The 18,414-nt window shown below is 46.0% G+C and overlaps 1 protein-coding gene across 9 annotated transcripts in view; it reads left to right on the top strand.

The window, feature by feature from the left end:
* Positions 1–18,414, top strand: part of LOC110492417 (IQ motif and SEC7 domain-containing protein 1) — a 244,928-nt gene that overhangs the window by 205,567 nt on the left and 20,947 nt on the right. For all 9 annotated transcript variants that reach the window (XM_021566717.2, XM_021566720.2, XM_021566722.2 and 6 more), the window contains 6 exons: positions 192–1,471; positions 1,979–2,140; positions 2,675–2,797; positions 4,726–4,892; positions 9,245–9,387; positions 11,731–11,760. In XM_021566717.2, the coding sequence (XP_021422392.1) occupies positions 192–1,471; positions 1,979–2,140; positions 2,675–2,797; positions 4,726–4,892; positions 9,245–9,387; positions 11,731–11,760 (1,905 nt within the window). The remainder of the gene's footprint in view (positions 1–191; positions 1,472–1,978; positions 2,141–2,674; positions 2,798–4,725; positions 4,893–9,244; positions 9,388–11,730; positions 11,761–18,414) is intronic.

Here is an 18,414-nt window from a genome sequence, read left to right as displayed (position 1 = left end):
CATTGACCCCACTACACACACCCTAACTAAGCATTTACTACAGGTTCTCTGCTCATCCTGTACATTTGTATGACTATCAAATTATAGTAATTGTCCCTCGACAAGCTCAATTCAGTCCCACGTGTGTATGAGCATGGGTCCTCATTTGTGAAGGGCTGTTGTGTTATAATCATGATGTTATTATCCGTCAGGTGGAGATGCTGGAGCGTAAATATGGTGGACGCTTCATAACCCGGCATGCGGCCCGAACCATCCAAACAGCCTTCCGTCAGTACCAGATGAACAAAAACTTTGAACGTCTCAGGAGTTGTATGTCTGAGAACCGCATGTCCCGACGCATCGTCCTGTCCAATATGAGGATGCAGTTCTCCTTCGAGGGCCCTGAGAAAGTCCACAGCTCCTACTTTGAGGGGAAACAAGTGTCCCTGACAAATGACGGCACCCCCCTAGCCTTGGTACAGTCAGAGTGTGGGGACCTGGAGGTCCACCACCAGGCCAACATGGCATCACACCCGGCCTCCCAGAACCACCTAACGGATGCCATCACAGAGCTGGAGGACGCCTTCTCCAGGCAGGTCAAGTCTCTGGCCGAGTCCATCGACGACGCCTTGAACTGCCGCAGCCTGCAGGGCGATGAGGGTCATGACCCAGAGGCCTTGGGCTGCCCCGAGGTGGAGAGGGAGGTGGCCTATCAGGTGAAGCCTCACCGCGGGGCGACGGGACGCAAGCGAGAGGACATGATGGCATCCTACAGCGATGTGACTCTGTTTATTGATGAGGAGGAACTGTCTCCCTCCATGGGGCTGTCGCGGGGGTCTGGTGACCAGCCCTCCAGCATTGAATCAGACCTCCGTCTGCGCTCGGCCAACTCCTCCCAGGACTACTGGCCACTGGACCCCAAGGATGAGGAGCATGACACGGACACCAGCTGCCGCAGCACTCCCTCCCTGGAGTGCCAGGAACAGAGGCTCCACCTCCCCCTGCTGACCATCGAGCCGCCCAGCGACAGCTCTGCCGAACACAGCGACCGCTCTGACCGCAGCTCCATCAAACGTCCACCTGTCTACGAGTCTCACGGGGGAGGACACATCGTGGCATCTTCCCAGGCCAGCCCCAAACACATCTCTCATGGCCCGCCCCCACGAGGGCCCTCCCGGGACGACGAGGCACCCCTCCGCCACCGCCACAGGGCGCTGGAGAGCCACCTGGCCATCAACGGCTCGGCCAACCGGCAAAGCAAGTCTGAGTCTGACTTTTCGGATGGGGACAACGACAGCATCAACAGCACGTCTAACTCCAACGACACCATCAACTGCAGCTCTGAGTCGTCGTCCCGGGACAGCCTGAGGGAACAGACTCTCAGCAAGCAGACGTACCACAAAGAGACACGCAACAGCTGGGACTCACCGGTCTTCAGCAACGATGTGATCCGCAAGAGGCACTATCGCATCGGCCTGAACCTCTTCAACAAGTAGGTGCTCGGCTCTGACAAAGTGCTGACGTGGCTGACCACTGATTGGTGTCATGAGCTGGGGTCAATGAGCTGTTGATGTTGTAGAGTGGTCCTGGTAGTTGAACCGAGGTGACCTACCTACAGTAATCACGGTTGTATGAGTGCCACACAATATAAGTTTAATTCATGTTGAGGATAAGAGGATCTATTAAAATGGAAAAATTGAAAATGCATTTGTGTAAGATAGGCCTATAGGCTAAGTCATATATTTGGGCATTTGTGTCATCTCTTTGCATATTTATGTCTACTTATTCAACTTATTTTACAGTCCATCTGTTTATCCTCTACTACATACAGCCAGACAGTGTTGCTCCATTTTCTGTGCCTTGGTTAAATATGATTAACCACCGTTTTCCTGCTGAGGACACTTCCTATCAGTCAGAATCAAACACCACACTTGGCTCTGTAAAATGATTGGATAGGCCGCATAAGGACACGCCTGGTTATGTATGTGTGTCTCTGCAGGAAGCCAGAAAAGGGTGTCCAGTACCTGACTGAGAGAGGGTTCGTCCCAGACACGCCTGTGGGTGTGGCTCACTTCCTGCTTCAGAGAAAGGGCCTGAGCAGGCAGATGATTGGAGAGTTCCTGGGCAACCGGCAGAAACAGTTCAACAGAGACGTCCTGGAGTGAGTACTGTTAATTGGTAATTTTTAAAGGCCAGGTCATGTGACCTGACCAGGAAAATCTCTGGACACTCTTTATAGTCTATCAATCCACCATGGAGTGGGAGGTCACAGGGGAATAACCCTGTTATTCCAGTGCCTTGCACAGAGAGCGTTATACTGTAGGACAGGCCAGAACAATAGATGAACTGTACAGAGTTCAGCAAACTATCCTCCATCTTCACACTCACTGCTCCAAATGTTTCTCCTAACTGAGAGGTTATTGCCTTGGAACAGTTGGCACTAACATTGTGGCCATTAAAATTCAACATATTAAACAAAGATGGCTGATTTGTGTCATTATCAAAGGACTATTAGGGAGTTACCTGTCAGATTTAGACAAATCTTTAACTGCTGTGCACAGAATGCCCCTGTGATCTGTTTTTTTAAATATGGGAAGTAAATGAGATACTAGACAAATCATTGATCAACGATATATTTTTGGGTTAGTGAATTAATTGTTGGTTGTGTGGTTGGTTGGTTGGTTGTGTGTTCCAGCTGTGTGGTAGATGAAATGGATTTCTCGTCGATGGAGCTGGACGAGGCACTGAGGAAGTTCCAGAATCACATCCGGGTCCAGGGAGAGGCCCAGAAGGTGGAGCGCCTGATTGAAGCCTACAGGTGAGACAACAGAGGAGAGTACATAGGTTAAGGATGTACTGGAATAAAGATACACACCGGTGAGAGAAGCATATACTGAAGGGGTTTGGCCAAGAGGGGTACACAGATCTGTTTTAGCATTACTGTAATGGCTAGAGTACTGCACAATATTTTTGTAAAATATGTCACGAGCGAGACGTTATTTGCTATTTTGTATTACATTTTCAAATAGAGTTCCTCTGACGTTGACCAAAGTCATGGAAATGCAAGTCACTGATAGCTTTGCTCACAACACCATGTTGGCTAAAGGACTGGTACACACACGATACTGCAATATGATGACATGGTACACACACAATACTGCAATATGATGACATGGTACACACACGATACTGCAATATGATGACATGGTACACACACAATACTGCAATATGATGACATGGTACACACACGATACTGCAATATGATGGCATGGTACACACACGATACTGCAATATGATGGCATGGTACACACACGATACTGCAATATGATGACATGGTACACACACAATACTGCAATATGATGACATGGTACACACATGATACTGCAATATGATGGCATGGTACACACACGATACTGCAATATGATGGCATGGTACACACACGATACTGCAATATGATGGCATGGTACACACACGATACTGCAATATGATGGCATGGTACACACACGATACTGCAATATGATGGCATGGTACACACACGAAACTGCAATATGATGACATGGTACACACACGATACTGCAATATGATGGCATGGTACACACACGATACTGCAATATGACGGCATGGTACACACACGATACTGCAATATGATGGCATGGTACACACACGATACTGCAATATGATGGCATGGTACACACACGATACTGCAATATGATGGCATGGTACACACACGATACTGCAATATGATGGCATGGTACACACATGATACTGCAATATGATGGCATGGTACACACACGATACTGCAATATGATGGCATGGTACACACACGATACTGCAATATGATGGCATGGTACACACACGGTACTGCAATATGATGACATGGTACACACACGGTACTGCAATATGATGGCATGGTACACACACGATACTGCAATATGATGACATGGTACACACACGGTACTGCAATATGATGGCATGGTACACACACGATACTGCAATATGATGACATGGTACACACACGAAACTGCAATATGATGACATGGTACACACACGATACTGCAATATGATGGCATGGTACACACACGATACTGCAATATGACGGCATGGTACACACACGATACTGCAATATGATGGCATGGTACACACACGATACTGCAATATGATGGCATGGTACACACACGATACTGCAATATGATGGCATGGTACACACACGATACTGCAATATGATGGCATGGTACACACACGATACTGCAATATGATGGCATGGTACACACATGATACTGCAATATGATGGCATGGTACACACACGATACTGCAATATGACGGCATGGTACACACACGATACTGCAATATGATGGCATGGTACACACACGATACTGCAATATGACGGCATGGTACACACACGATACTGCAATATGATGGCATGGTACACACACGATACTGCAATATGATGGCATGGTACACACACGATACTGCAATATGATGGCATGGTACACACACGATACTGCAATATGATGGCATGGTACACACACCATGGTGACAGTTATTGACCATGCTCTGATGCATTGTATCCTGGCCTGAACATGTTTTCACCAGCAAGTCAACAAGACAAATGTCCACATTGTGTGGACTATAAGGCTTTTAACATTCTGCTGCATTCTATGATGGCTCTCTACATCAAACGTCTCCATAACTCTTTCATGACATTCATGTGATGTCATCTCTCTTTCCTGTTTGTCTGTGTTCCAGTCAGCGCTACTGTATCTGTAACCCCACGGTGGTGCGCCAGTTCCGGAACCCTGACACCATCTTCATCCTGGCTTTCGCCATCATCCTCCTCAACACGGATATGTACAGCCCCAACGTCAAGCCAGAGAGGAAGATGAAGCTGGAGGACTTCGTTAAGAATCTCAGAGGTGAGAGAGAGAAGGGGAAATGTCAGGGTTTCTGAAGTCAAAACTGAGACTTTGTCCTCTAAATACTTAAGAGAAAATAAAAACTGCATAAAGTGAGTGCGGGACATTCACAAAACGATTGCTTCACCCTTTCAACAATGCATATTGAATAAAAAACACTTGAGCATGTTCCACTATCATGTATCTGTAGAAAATAAGAAAACACACATCCACTCCAGTTCAACATAATCTCGTTCCCAGACACTTCCACCCAAATGCACAAAGAGTCTGGTGGACCAACGTGCCAAACTTGGCCTTCGTTTAGCCATTACAGAAAGACCGGGAGAAACTCCTGGCACATAGGCATTACCTTAATCGGCTTAACCTACCAACAAATCATCTCCCACAACACCTTCCCCCTAACCCTCCCCTGTACGCTATAATATCTCATGAACAGAGCCACGCCTCGTAGTTGTGTGATTCGCAAACATTTTATGACAAATACTAGAATTCTAAGGTCACGCCCAGTAAGGCCAACTTTGAATTGTTGATGTACCAGGCTTATATGCACGGTGTATAGTAGCCAGGGGACGAGGTTAAGCACAGCATGAATATAGCAAGGCAGAGAATGATCAATCACAACTGGAACTGGCTCCACTGTCCACAGACAGAATGTCACTACTCTGACACGTGTCACGACAATACTGTTTATTTGTGCTACGTACAGTGCCTTGCGAAAGTATTCGGCCCCCTTGAACTTTGCGACCTTTTGCCACATTTCAGGCTTCAAACATAAAGATATAAAACTGTATTTTTTTGTGAAGAATCAACAACAAGTGGGACACAATCATGAAGTGGAACGACATTTATTGGATATTTCAAACTTTTTTAACAAATCAAAAACTGAAGAATTGGTCGTGCAAAATTATTCAGCCCCCTTAAGTTAATACTTTGTAGCGCCACCTTTTGCTGCGATTACAGCTGTAAGTCGTTTGGGGTATGTCTCTATCAGTTTTGCACATCGAGAGACTGGAAATTTTTCCCATTCCTCCTTGCAAAACAGCTCGAGCTCAGTGAGGTTGGATGGAGAGCATTTGTGAACAGCAGTTTTCAGTTCTTTCCACAGATTCTCGATTGGATTCAGGTCTGGACTTTGACTTGGCCATTCTAACACCTGGATATGTTTATTTTTGAACCATTCCATTGTAGATTTTGCTTTATGTTTTGGATCATTGTCTTGTTGGAAGACAAATCTCCGTCCCAGTCTCAGGTCTTTTGCAGACTCCATCAGGTTTTCTTCCAGAATGGTCCTGTATTAAGCTCCATCCATCTTCCCATCAATTTTAACCATCTTCCCTGTCCCTGCTGAAGAAAAGCAGGCCCAAACCATGATGCTGCCACCACCATGTTTGACAGTGGGGATGGTGTGTTCAGCTGTGTTGCTTTTACGCCAAACATAACGTTTTGCATTGTTGCCAAAAAGTTCAATTTTGGTTTCATCTGACCAGAGCACCTTCTTCCACATGTTTGGTGTGTCTCCCAGGTGGCTTGTGGCAAACTTTAAACAACACTTTTTATGGATATCTTTAAGAAATTGCTTTCTTCTTGCCACTCTTCCATAAAGGCCAGATTTGTGCAATATACGACTGATTGTTGTCCTATGGACAGAGTCTCCCACCTCAGCTGTAGATCTCTGCAGTTCATCCAGAGTGATCATGGGCCTCTTGGCTGCATCTCTGATCAGTCTTCTCCTTGTATGAGCTGAAAGTTTAGAGGGACGGCCAGGTCTTGGTAGATTTGCAGTGGTCTGATACTCCTTCCATTTCAATATTATCGCTTGCACAGTGCTCCTTGGGATGTTTAAAGCTTGGGAAATCTTTTTGTATCCAAATCCGGCTTTAAACTTCTTCACAACAGTATCTCGGACCTGCCTGGTGTGTTCCTTGTTCTTCATGATGCTCTCTGCACTTTTAACGGACCTCTGAGTCTATCACAGTGCAGGTGCATTTATACGGAGACTTGATTACACACAGGTGGATTGTATTTATCATCATTAGTCATTTAGGTCAACATTGGATCATTCAAAGATCCTCACTGAACTTCTGGAGAGAGTTTGCTGCACTGAAAGTAAAGGGGCTGAATAATTTTGCACGCCCAATTTTTCAGTTTTTGATTTGTTAGAAAAGTTTGAAATATCCAATAAATGTCGTTCCACTTCATGATTGTGTCCCACTTGTTGTTGATTCTTCACAAAAAAATACAGTTTTATATCTTTATGTTTGAAGCCTGAAATGTGGCAAAAGGTCGCAAAGTTCAAGGGGGCCGAATACTTTCGCAAGGCACTGTAATCAGCATTTCAATCACAAATGCAACTATTTCATGACACACAGATGAAAATAATATATTTTTCACCGGTAGGGTGACAGCAGCATGTCGACTATCTGAAGAATTTGTCACATGTGTGTTAAAATGACATTTCACTGTCTGTCAGCCTTCTGGAAGTTGACAACGCAGGCTGTGACTGAGTCGGGGCTGTTTAAGGTGTTGGTGTTATAAAAGAGTGATAAATATGAATTGTGAAGAAATGTGTTACAACTGATTACTTGCTCCTTCACACAATCACATTAGCATAACCACATTAGCATAACCACATTAGCATAATCACATTAGCTTTTCTTATTATTGGGTGAGCAGTGTGATAGAAGCACATTAAACTATTTGTCTTATTATGCCATTTGAGATTTTATTTGAGAAATAAAGCATGGTGGGATAATTCATAATCTATCGTGATGAGTGTCAGTAATGGAAAAACAACCATAAGTAATTGGTTAAGAGGGATTCATAATCTCACTCTACTTTCCCCTCTCAATGACAAGAACAAAGTGTGTGCATGAAGTTGCGTGTGTGTGTGCGCCTGTGTCCAGGCGCGGTGCGCCTGTGTCCATGCGCGGTGCGCCTGTGTCCATGCGCGGTGCGACTGTGTCCATGCGCGGTGCGACTGTGTCCAGGCGCGGTGCGACTGTGTCCAGGCGCGGTGCGACTGTGTCCATGCGCGGTGCGACTGTGTCCATGCGCGGTGCGACTGTGTCCATGCGCGGTGCGACTGTGTCCATGCGCGGTGCGACTGTGTCCATGCGCGGTGCGACTGTGTCCATGCGCGGTGCGACTGTGTCCAGGCGCGGTGCGACTGTGTCCATGCGCGGTGCGACTGTGTCCATGCGCGGTGCGACTGTGTCCATGCGCGGTGCGACTGTGTCCATGCGCGGTGCGACTGTGTCCATGCGCGGTGCGACTGTGTCCAGGCGCGGTGCGACTGTGTCCATGCGCGGTGCGACTGTGTCCATGCGCGGTGCGACTGTGTCCATGCGCGGTGCGCCTGTGTCCATGCGCGGTGCGACTGTGTCCAGGCGCGGTGCGACTGTGTCCAGGCGCGGTGCGCCTGGGTCCATGCGCGGTGCGCCTGGGTCCATGCGCGGTGCGACTGGGTCCATGCGCGGTGCGCCTGGGTCCATGCGCGGTGCGCCTGGGTCCATGCGCGGTGCGCCTGGGTCCATGCGCGGTGCGACTGGGTCCATGCGCGGTGCGACTGGGTCCATGCGCGGTGCGACTGTGTCCATGCGCGGTGCGACTGTGTCCAGGCGCGGTGCGACTGTGTCCATGCGCGGTGCGACTGGGTCCATGCGCGGTGCGACTGGGTCCATGCGCGGTGCGACTGTGTCCATGCGCGGTGCGACTGTGTCCATGCGCGGTGCGACTGTGTCCAGGCGCGGTGCGACTGTGTCCAGGCGCGGTGCGACTGTGTCCATGCGCGGTGCGACTGTGTCCATGCGCGGTGCGACTGTGTCCAGGCGCGGTGCGACTGTGTCCATGCGCGGTGCGACTGTGTCCAGGCGCGGTGCGACTGTGTCCATGCGCGGTGCGCCTGTGTCCATGCGCGGTGCGACTGTGTCCATGCGCGGTGCGCCTGGGTCCATGCGCGGTGCGACTGTGTCCATGCGCGGTGCGACTGTGTCCATGCGCGATGCGCCTGGGTCCATGCGCGGTGCGCCTGTGTCCATGCGCGGTGCGCCTGTGTCCATGCGCGGTGCGCCTGTGTCCATGCGCGGTGCGCCTGTGTCCATGCGCGGTGCGACTGTGTCCATGCGCGGTGCGACTGTGTCCATGCGCGGTGCGACTGTGTCCAGGCGCGGTGCGACTGTGTCCAGGCGCGGTGCGACTGTGTCCAGGCGCGGTGCGCCTGGGTCCATGCGCGGTGCGTGTGTGTCCATGCGCGGTGCGCCTTGGTCCATGCGCGGTCCGCCTGTGTCCATGCGTGTGTGTGACTTTGTCTCTGAGTGAGAGTGTGTGTAACCATTGTCTGCTCTCCTCCCCAGGGGTGGACGATGGGGAGGACATCCCCAGGGAAACTCTGGTAGGAATCTATGAGAGGATCAGGAAGAGGGAGCTGAAGACCAACGAGGACCATGTGTCTCAAGTCCAGAAGGTGGAGAAACTCATAGTGGGCAACAAAAAACCGGTGAGGAACTTAACTAAAACCCTTCTTCTACAGCACTTTTTGCAGAGCACTTGATCCAAGGCAGATGACGGAAATGCCCTTGGGTTTTACACTGGAAAGACTGGTCATCTTAATGAAATGTGTCGCTCCATAGCACTACGATTAACTATTGTGTTCGGTTTGTCAAATACAGGCCAAAGAAGTGCATTTATCCATGGAGAGAGAGAGCGAGAGATAGTGTTGTCTTCACACATTTTCATATTTAAAGTTATCACCTCTTCTCCTGCTGTTGGTGTGCAAACCCTCACAGAAAGAGGAGAGCTTCTGTAGTACTGTATTGGCAGTCTACTGGCAGCTGCAGGGTTCTGTGGCTGTAGTACTGTAGAGTAATGAGTCATGTCTGACTCTGAGACCTTCACACTGGTGACTTTAATACACCCACGGCCCTTGAGAGGTGTCAGCCACCTCATTTGACATTTTTGTCATTTAGCAGATGGTCTTATCCAGAGCGACTTACAGTTAGTGCATTCATCTTAAGAAAGCTGGGTGAGACAACCACAGTTCACAGTCCCAGTAAGTACATTTTTCCTCAATAAAGGGACTCTGCTGTCCCAGCATCAGAGGGAAACTGGTTCCACCATTGGGGTGCCAGGACAGAGAAGAGCTTTGACTGGTCTGAGTGGGAGCTGACCTCTCGTAAGGGTGGGACGGCCAAGAGACCAGAGGTGGTGGAACGGAGTGCTCGGATTGGGATGAAGGGTTTGAGCATAGCCTGAAGGTAGGGAGGGGCAGTTCCTCTTGCTGCTCTGTAAGTAAGCAACAGGGTCTTGTAGTGGATGTGAGCTTCAACTGGAAGCCAGTGGAGTGTTCGGAGGAGCAGGTGACATGACATGGGAGAGCTTGGGAAGATTGCTGTGGCATTCTGGATAAGTTGCAGGGGTTTGATGGCACAAGTGGGGAGCTCGGCCTCTGCAGTCTAATGAAGAATGAACTCTCATAACCTTCCCTTACTTGGAGAGAGAGTTTGTTGAATGTTGTTCTTCCGTGTTACCAATGTGTCTCATTAATGCCTGCCTATAGTGAAGAAGCCTAGCCTGTACCTGTAGCCATGAATTACATTTCAGTCATGTAACGATAGAGTGGAACAAGGCCTGAGATTCTCAGTGACCGCATGAATTTAAAGTTATTTAACCCTTATACCCCAGGAAGCTCCAGACGGACTGATTTATCATGATGATGGACTCCTTAAATCTCCCAGTAGTGGAGCAGAAAGCGATCACTCCTTCACCACATGCTATAATGTAATGCAATGAAAAATGATCCCTCATCATCACTAAACAGCAGTATCAAAACCCTCAGAGGACCCACAGTACAGTGAAGAACCTGGACATTAAAATCCACATTAGACTTCCGTCCTATAACAATCTACAGGTAACTGCCAAAATAAAGGAAACACTTGAGTAAATACATACTATATTGAAAGCAGGTTCCAGACAGGTGTGGTTCCTGAGTTAACTCAGCAATTAACATCCCATTATGCTTAGGGTCATTGTGTCTGTGTCAGTCACCAGATCTCAACCCAATGGAACACTTATGCAAGATTCTAGAGTGGTGCCTGAGACAGAGTTTTCCACCACCATCAACAAAGCACCAAATTATGTAATTTCTCGTTGAAGAATGGAGTCACATCCCTCCAATATACTTCCTGACACTTGTAGAATCTATACACTGAAGCTGTTCTGGTGGATGTTGCTGTCCTTTATTTAGTCAGTTACCTGTATCTGTCCCACTGCTACTGTAGACCTGGAGGACTAGATTTCACCTCTGTTGTTTAAACCAGTGTTTCCAGACCCTGGTCCTCCAGTACCCCCAACAGTACACATGTTTATATTAACCCTGGACAAGCACACCTGATTCAACTTGTCAACTAATCATCAAGTCCTCAATGTGTTGAATATGGTGTGGTTGTCAAGGGCTACAACAGAAACTGTGTACAGTTGGGGGTACTCAAGGACCAGGATTAGGAGACACTGGTTTAAACCACCTCATTCAACTCATTACTGACTGTCAAATGACCTACAGGACAACTGCAATGCCGAGACTCTGCTTTGTGGTTCTCATGAGGGTGGTTTGTACGTAGTGTAGATGGCTCATAAACACACAGCCAGACTAATCCTGAACCAGGCTGTAACCATACACTTTTAGAGGAAAGAGTCTGTATGACCCCATCAATGAGATGACCTATGAGATGCAATGTGACTAATGTACTGCATTGATATGTAACATGATCTAGGTGATGTCCTGTAAGCACATAAACAGTAATGAGGTTCTCTTTTTGATCTTCTCTCTGTCCTTTCAATGCAGATTGGATCTCTCCACCACGGTCTAGGATGTGTAAGTACATATTCACAGTTTATGTAACCACCATGTAATCACTAGGGCTGTTGTGGTGACCATATCACCGGCAGTCACGAGTCATGAAGGCAGTCAAATTCCACATGACCGTTTAGTCACAGTACTTAGGCTTCTCCAAGCTCTGATACTGCTGATGGTCATTAGTAACCCACCAAACATGCTAACTGCCTGGTACTCAGCGCTCTATTGTCCCTCTAATCACTCTGACATCAATGCAAATGTATTCAAAATCTAATCAAACACTTCATAAGAGCATGTTGTACAACATTTCTATAGGCTATGCAATTGCGTGAGAAAACAGAGTTATGGCCTCTATTAAAAAGAGGAGGATCCCATCAGCTTTCTTTAGGCTAGGTCTACTATATTTATTTCTTAACTTTCCTAGTATTAAGCACATTGCTTGTCTTTACAACAGGAGTATAGCCTACCAGGCTGGCATGAAAATGAACCACGAAAAAAGCATCCTCGATTCGCTATTTAAGTGCATGCAGTTAAAGTCGGAAGTTTACATACATACACCTTAGCCAAATACATTTAAACTCAGTTTTTCACAATTTCTGACATTTAATCCTATTAAACATTTCCTTGCTGATTTCTTTGGATTTTCCCATGATGTCAAGCAAAGAGGCACTGAGTTTGAAGGTAGGCCTTGAAATACATCCACAGGTACACCTCCAATTGACTCAAATTATGTCAATTAGCCTATCAGAATTTTCTGGAATATTCCAAGCTGTTTAAAGGCACAGTCAATTTAGTGTATGTAAACTTCTGACCCACTGGAATTGTGATACAATGAATTATAAGTGAAATAATCTGTCTGTAAACAATTGTTGGAAAAATGACACGGTCTCAAAAGTAGATGTCCCAACTGACTAACAAGAAATTTGCGAATGGTTGAAAAACTGGTTTTAATGACTACAACCTAAGTGTATGTAGATGACATGTATTTGTTGATGACATGTATTTTTTCCTCTGCCCCTGTTTCGAGACAGGTGCATGATAAATCAAAACAAATTTCATACATATATTTTCATATATTTAGTATAGGTAAAGACAAGATTTGCGGTCACTTTTGATAATGGTGCTTTCCCACTAATGGAACATTTGCGCTTATAGCCTACTGCCGTATTCGTGCTGCACTTATAATGTGAAGAAATTACCTAATAGTTTATCAGCCACACTAAAGATGTGATGCTAGTGTATTAATTTGGGATCTAGCGTATCCCCAACTGTCCCAGACTATGTTTGGGATATAATAGGTCAACTTTTGTACTATGTGGGATAGTAGATTGACTAGGCTAGTGCTTTTGCTGTTCGTTAGGCCTACTCATCTTGTTGGCTGACGAAAAGTGAATGTGGACAGTTCTTCCAATGTCTTCAATATGCACCTCGGAATTGGGTAGGACACGCGCAGTTGCGTTCCCGATGTGTCTGTCTTCACTTGTAGCCTGTGAGAAAGATCCGATCACGTGATGGAGAGCCATGTGAGTGAGAGGCGCTTCGGAGTGCGCAGCACTCAGGGAGAAGGGCACAACGCAGGACTCTGAGCCAAGGGTACAATGGCCACTGGCCGCAAAATACATGGATTTTTTTAGGGTGCATTACGACCACACAAAGGGGATGTCGCAGTGAATTTCGAACCATTAAGTGCTTGTCAAATTGTGAATACGAGACTGATGAAGTGTGTACAGCCTGCGCAAAAAATAAAGCAGAGATCATACCTTTCAAGTGACTTTTTCCAAATCATCATTAGAGTCGCATCATGTAGCCTTACAACGTATTCCTCAACGTTTGTAGAACAACTAAAGTTACATTAATAACTCTAAATTAAGCATATACAGTAGGAGTACCTATTTCTTTGTTAACGGCTCAACACAGAATAGCACTCCCTCAAATCGTTTGGAGAAAATATCCTTTCTATTTTATTCAGCTTTGTTCAATTGTATTCTTCAGACTATAACATAATATAAAATAAAGCCACGGAATTCTAAGTAAATCTTGTCTGATAAACAAACTAGTGTAGCCCACAGCCATTAGGCATAGCCAGATCAGGACCTAACACAAGGACAACTCAGAGTATGTTTTTCTGTTCTTCTGAAATAGATATTGTAGATTTGACAAATCAAATCAAATGTATTTATATAGCCCTTCGTACATCAGCTGATATCTCAAAGTGCTGAATAGGAGAAAGCCCTGCCTCCAGCTGTTTGCTTAGAAATTCTAGGGACGTCTTGTGACCATAGCGTACGTGTAGGTATGTATTGCAGGACCAAATCAGAGAGATAGGTAGGAGCAAGCCCATTTAATGCTTTGTAGGTTAGCAGTAAAACCTTGAAATCAGCCCTTGCCTTGACAGGAAGCCAGTGTAGGGAGGCTAGCACTGGAGTAATATGATCAAATTTTGGGGTTCAAGTCAGGATTCTAGCAGCCGCATTTAGCACTAACTGAAGTTTATTTAGTGCTTTATCAGGGTAGCTAGAAAGTAGAGCATTGCAGTAGTCTAACATAGTAACAAAAGCATGGATTAATTTTTCTGCATCATTTTTGGACAGAAGGTTTCTGATTTTTGCAATGTTACGTAGATGGAAAAAAGCTGTCCTTGAAACAGTCTTGATATGTTTGTCAAAAGAGAGATCAGGGTCCAGAGTAACGCCGAGGTCCTTCACAGTTTTATTTGAGACGACTGTACAACCATTTTGATGAATTCTCAGATTCAACAGAAGATCTCTTTGTTTCTTGGGACCTAGAACAAGCATCTCTGTTTTGTCCGAGTTTAAAGTCGAAAGTTTGCAGCCATCCACTTCCTTATGTCTGAAACACAGGCTTCTAGCGAGGGCGATTTTGGGGCTTCACCATGTTTCATTGAAATGTACAGCTGTGTGTCATCCGCATAGCAGTGAAAGTTAACATTATGTTTTCGAATTTCATCCCCAAGAGGTAGGTAAAATATATGGTGAAAACAATAGTGGTCCTAAAACGGAACCTTGAGAACACCGAAATTTACAGTTGATTTGTCAGAGGACAAACCATTCACAGAGACAAACTGATATCTTTCCGACAGATAAGATCTAAACCAGGCCAGAACTTGTCCGTGTAGACCAATTTGGGTTTCCAATCTTTCCAAAAGAATGGGGTGATCGATGGTATCAAAAGCAGCACTATGGTCTAGGAGCACGAGGACAGATGCAGAGCCTCGGGCTGATGCCATTAAAAGATAATTTACCACCTTCACAAGTGCAGTCTCAGTGCTATGATGGGGTCTAAAACCAGACTGAGGACATTTCGTATACATTGTTTGTCTTCAGGAAGGCAGTGAGTGGCTGCGCAACAGCCTTTTCTAAAATTTTTGAGAGGAATGGAAGATCCAATATCGGCCGATAGTTTTTTATATTTTCTGGGTCAAGGTTAGGCTTTTTCAAGAGAGGGTTTATTACTGCCACTTTTAGTGAGTTTGTACACATCCGGTGGATAGAGAGTGGTTTATTATGTTCAGCATAGGAGGGCCAAGCACAGGAAGCAGCTCTTTCAGTAGTTTAGTTGGAATAGGGTCCAGTATGCAGCCTGAAGGTTTAGAGGCCATGATTATTTTCATCATTGTGTCAATAGATATAGTACTAAAACACTTGAGTGTCTCTTGATCCTAGGACCTGGCAGAGTTGTGCAGACTCAGGACAACTGAGCTTTGAAGGAATACGCAGATTTAAAGAGGAGTCCGTCATTTGCTTTCTAATAATTATGATATTTTCCTCAAAGAAGTTCATGAATTTATTACTGCTGAAGTGAAAGCTATCCTCACTTGGGGAATGCTGCTTTTTAGTTAGCTTTGTGACAGTACCAAAAGGAAATTTCGGATTGTTCTTATTTTCCTCAATTAAGTTGGAAAAATAGGATGATGGAGCAGCAGCGAGGGCTCTTCGATACTGCACGCTACTGTCTTTCCAAGCTAGTCGGAAGACTTCCAGTTTGATGTGGCGCCATTTCCGTTCCAATTTTCTGGAAGCTTGCTTCAGAGCTCGGGTATTTTCTGTATACCAGGGAGCTAGTTTCTTATGAGAAATGTTTTTAGGGGTGCAACTGCATCTAGGGTATTGTGCAAGGTTAAATTGAGTTCCTCAGTTAGGTGGTTAACTGATTTTTGTCCTCTGACGTCCTTGGGTAGGCAGAGGGAGTCTGGAAGGGCATCAAGGAATCTTTGTGTTGTCTGTGAATTTATAGCATGACTTTTGAAGCTCCTTGGTTGGGGTCTGGGCAGATTATTTGTTGCAATTGCAAACATAAAATGGTGGTCCAGGATAATGAGGAAAAACATTAAGATCCACAACATTTATTCCATGGGACAAAACTAGGTCCAGAGTATGACTGTGACAGTGAGTAGGTCCAGAGACGTGTTGGACAAAACCCACTGAGTCGATGATGGCTCCGAAAGCCTTTTGGAATGGGTCTGTGGACTTTTCCATGTTAAAGTCACCAAAAATTTGAATATTATCTGCTATGACTACAAGGTCCGATAGGAATTCAGGGAACTCAATGAGGAACGCTGTATATGGCCCAGGAGGCCTGTAAACAGTAGCTATAAAAGGTGATTGAGTAGGCTGCATAGATTTCATGACTAGAAGCTCAAAAGACGAAAACATCATTTTTTGTTTGTAAATTGAAATTTGCTATCGCAAATGTTAGCAACACCTCCGCATTTGCGGGATGCACGGGTGATGTGGTCACTAGTGTAACCAGGAGGTGAGGCCTCATTTAACACAATAAATTCATCAGGCTTAAGCCATGTTTCAGTCAGGCCAATCACATCAAGATTATGATCAGTGATTAGTTCATTGACTATAATTGCCTTTGAAGTAAGGGATCTAACATTAAGTAGCCCTATTTTGAGATGTGAGGTATCACGATCTCTTTCAATAATGACAGGAATGGAGGAGGTCTTTATCCTAGAGAGATTGCTAAGGCGAACACCGCCATGTTTAGTTTTGCCCAACCCAGGTCGAGGCACAGACACGGTCTCAATGGGGATAGCTGAGCTGACTACACTGATTATGCTAGTGGCAGACTCCACTAAGCTGGCAGGTTGGCTAACAGCCTGCTGCCTGGCCTGCACCCTATTTCAGTAGATGAGTGTGCAAAGTAGAAATACTGGGGTGCAAAGGAGCAAAATAAATAAATACAGTAGGGGAAGAGGTAGTTTTTGGGCTATTTATAGAGGGGCTATGTACAGGTGCAGTAGTATATGGGGCTTTGGTGACAAAACGGATGGCACTGTGATAGACTGTTATTAGACTTTTTTAAGTGTAGATGTTCTAAAGGTCTGCATCAGGGGCTTGTAGGCTATGTGGAAGCCAGGAGATGCTAAACGTGTTTATGCTAATTAACGGTCAATTACCGTGAGACCGACATTTATTTGTTTGACAATCACCGGTTGACAAAATTTTGTGACTGCCACAGCCCTAGTAACAACCATATAAACTCTGCAAAAAAAGAAACGTAACTTTTTCAGGACCCTGTCTTTCAAAGATAATTTGTAAAATCCAAATAACTTCACAGATCTTCATTGTAAAGGGTTTTAACACTGTGTCCCATGCTTGTTCAATGAACCATAAACAATTGATGAACATGCACCTGTGGAATGGTCGTTAAGACACGAACAGCTTACAGACGGTAGACAATTAAGGTTACAGTTCTGAAAACTTAGGACACTAAAGAGGCCTTTCTACTGACTCTGAAAAACACCAAAAGAAAGATGCCCAGGATCCCTGCTCATCTGCGTGAACATGCCTTATGCATGCTGCAAGGAGGCATGAGGACTGCAGATATGGCCAGGGCAATAAATTGCAATGTCCGTACTGTGAGATGCCTATGACAGCACTACAGGGAGACGGGGCGGACAGCTGATCGTCCTCGCAGTGGCAGACTACGTGTAACAGCACCTGCACAGGATCAGTACATCCGAACATCACACCTGCGAGTTACACCAAGAACGCACAATTCCTCCATTAGTGCTTAGACTGTCCGCAATAGGCTGAGAAAGGCTGGACTGAGGGCTTGTAGGCCTGTTGTAAGGCAGGTCCTCACCAGACATCACCGGCAACAAAGTCGCCTATGGGCACAAACCCACCGTTGCTGGACCAGACAGGACTGACAAAAAGTGCTCTTCACTGACAAGTCGCGGTTTTGTCTCACCAGGGGTGATGGTCTGATTCGCGTTTATCGTCGAAGGAATGAGCGTTACACCGAGTCCTGTACTCTGGAATGGAATCGATTTGGAGGTGGAGGGTCCGTCATGGTCTGGGGCGGTGTGGCACAGCATCATCGGACTGAGCTTGTTGTCATTGCAGACAATCCCAACGCTGTGCGTTACAGAGAAGACATCCTCCTCCCTCATGTGGTACCCTTCCTGCAGGCTCATCCTAACATGACCCTCCAGCATGACAATGCCACCAGCTATACTGCTCTTTCTGTGAGTATTTTCCTGCAAGACAGGAATGTCAGTGTTCTGCCATGGCCAGCGATGAGCCCGGATCTCAATCCCATTGAGCACGTCTGGAACCTATTTTAATCGGAGGGTGAGGGCTAGGGCCATTCCCCCCAGAAATGTCTGGGAACTTGCAGGTGCCTTGGTGGAAGAGTGGG

Source organism: Oncorhynchus mykiss, chromosome 16 (genome assembly GCF_013265735.2).
Source record: "Oncorhynchus mykiss isolate Arlee chromosome 16, USDA_OmykA_1.1, whole genome shotgun sequence".
NCBI lineage: Eukaryota > Metazoa > Chordata > Actinopteri > Salmoniformes > Salmonidae > Oncorhynchus > Oncorhynchus mykiss.
This window is presented reverse-complemented; position numbering and strand designations above follow the sequence as displayed.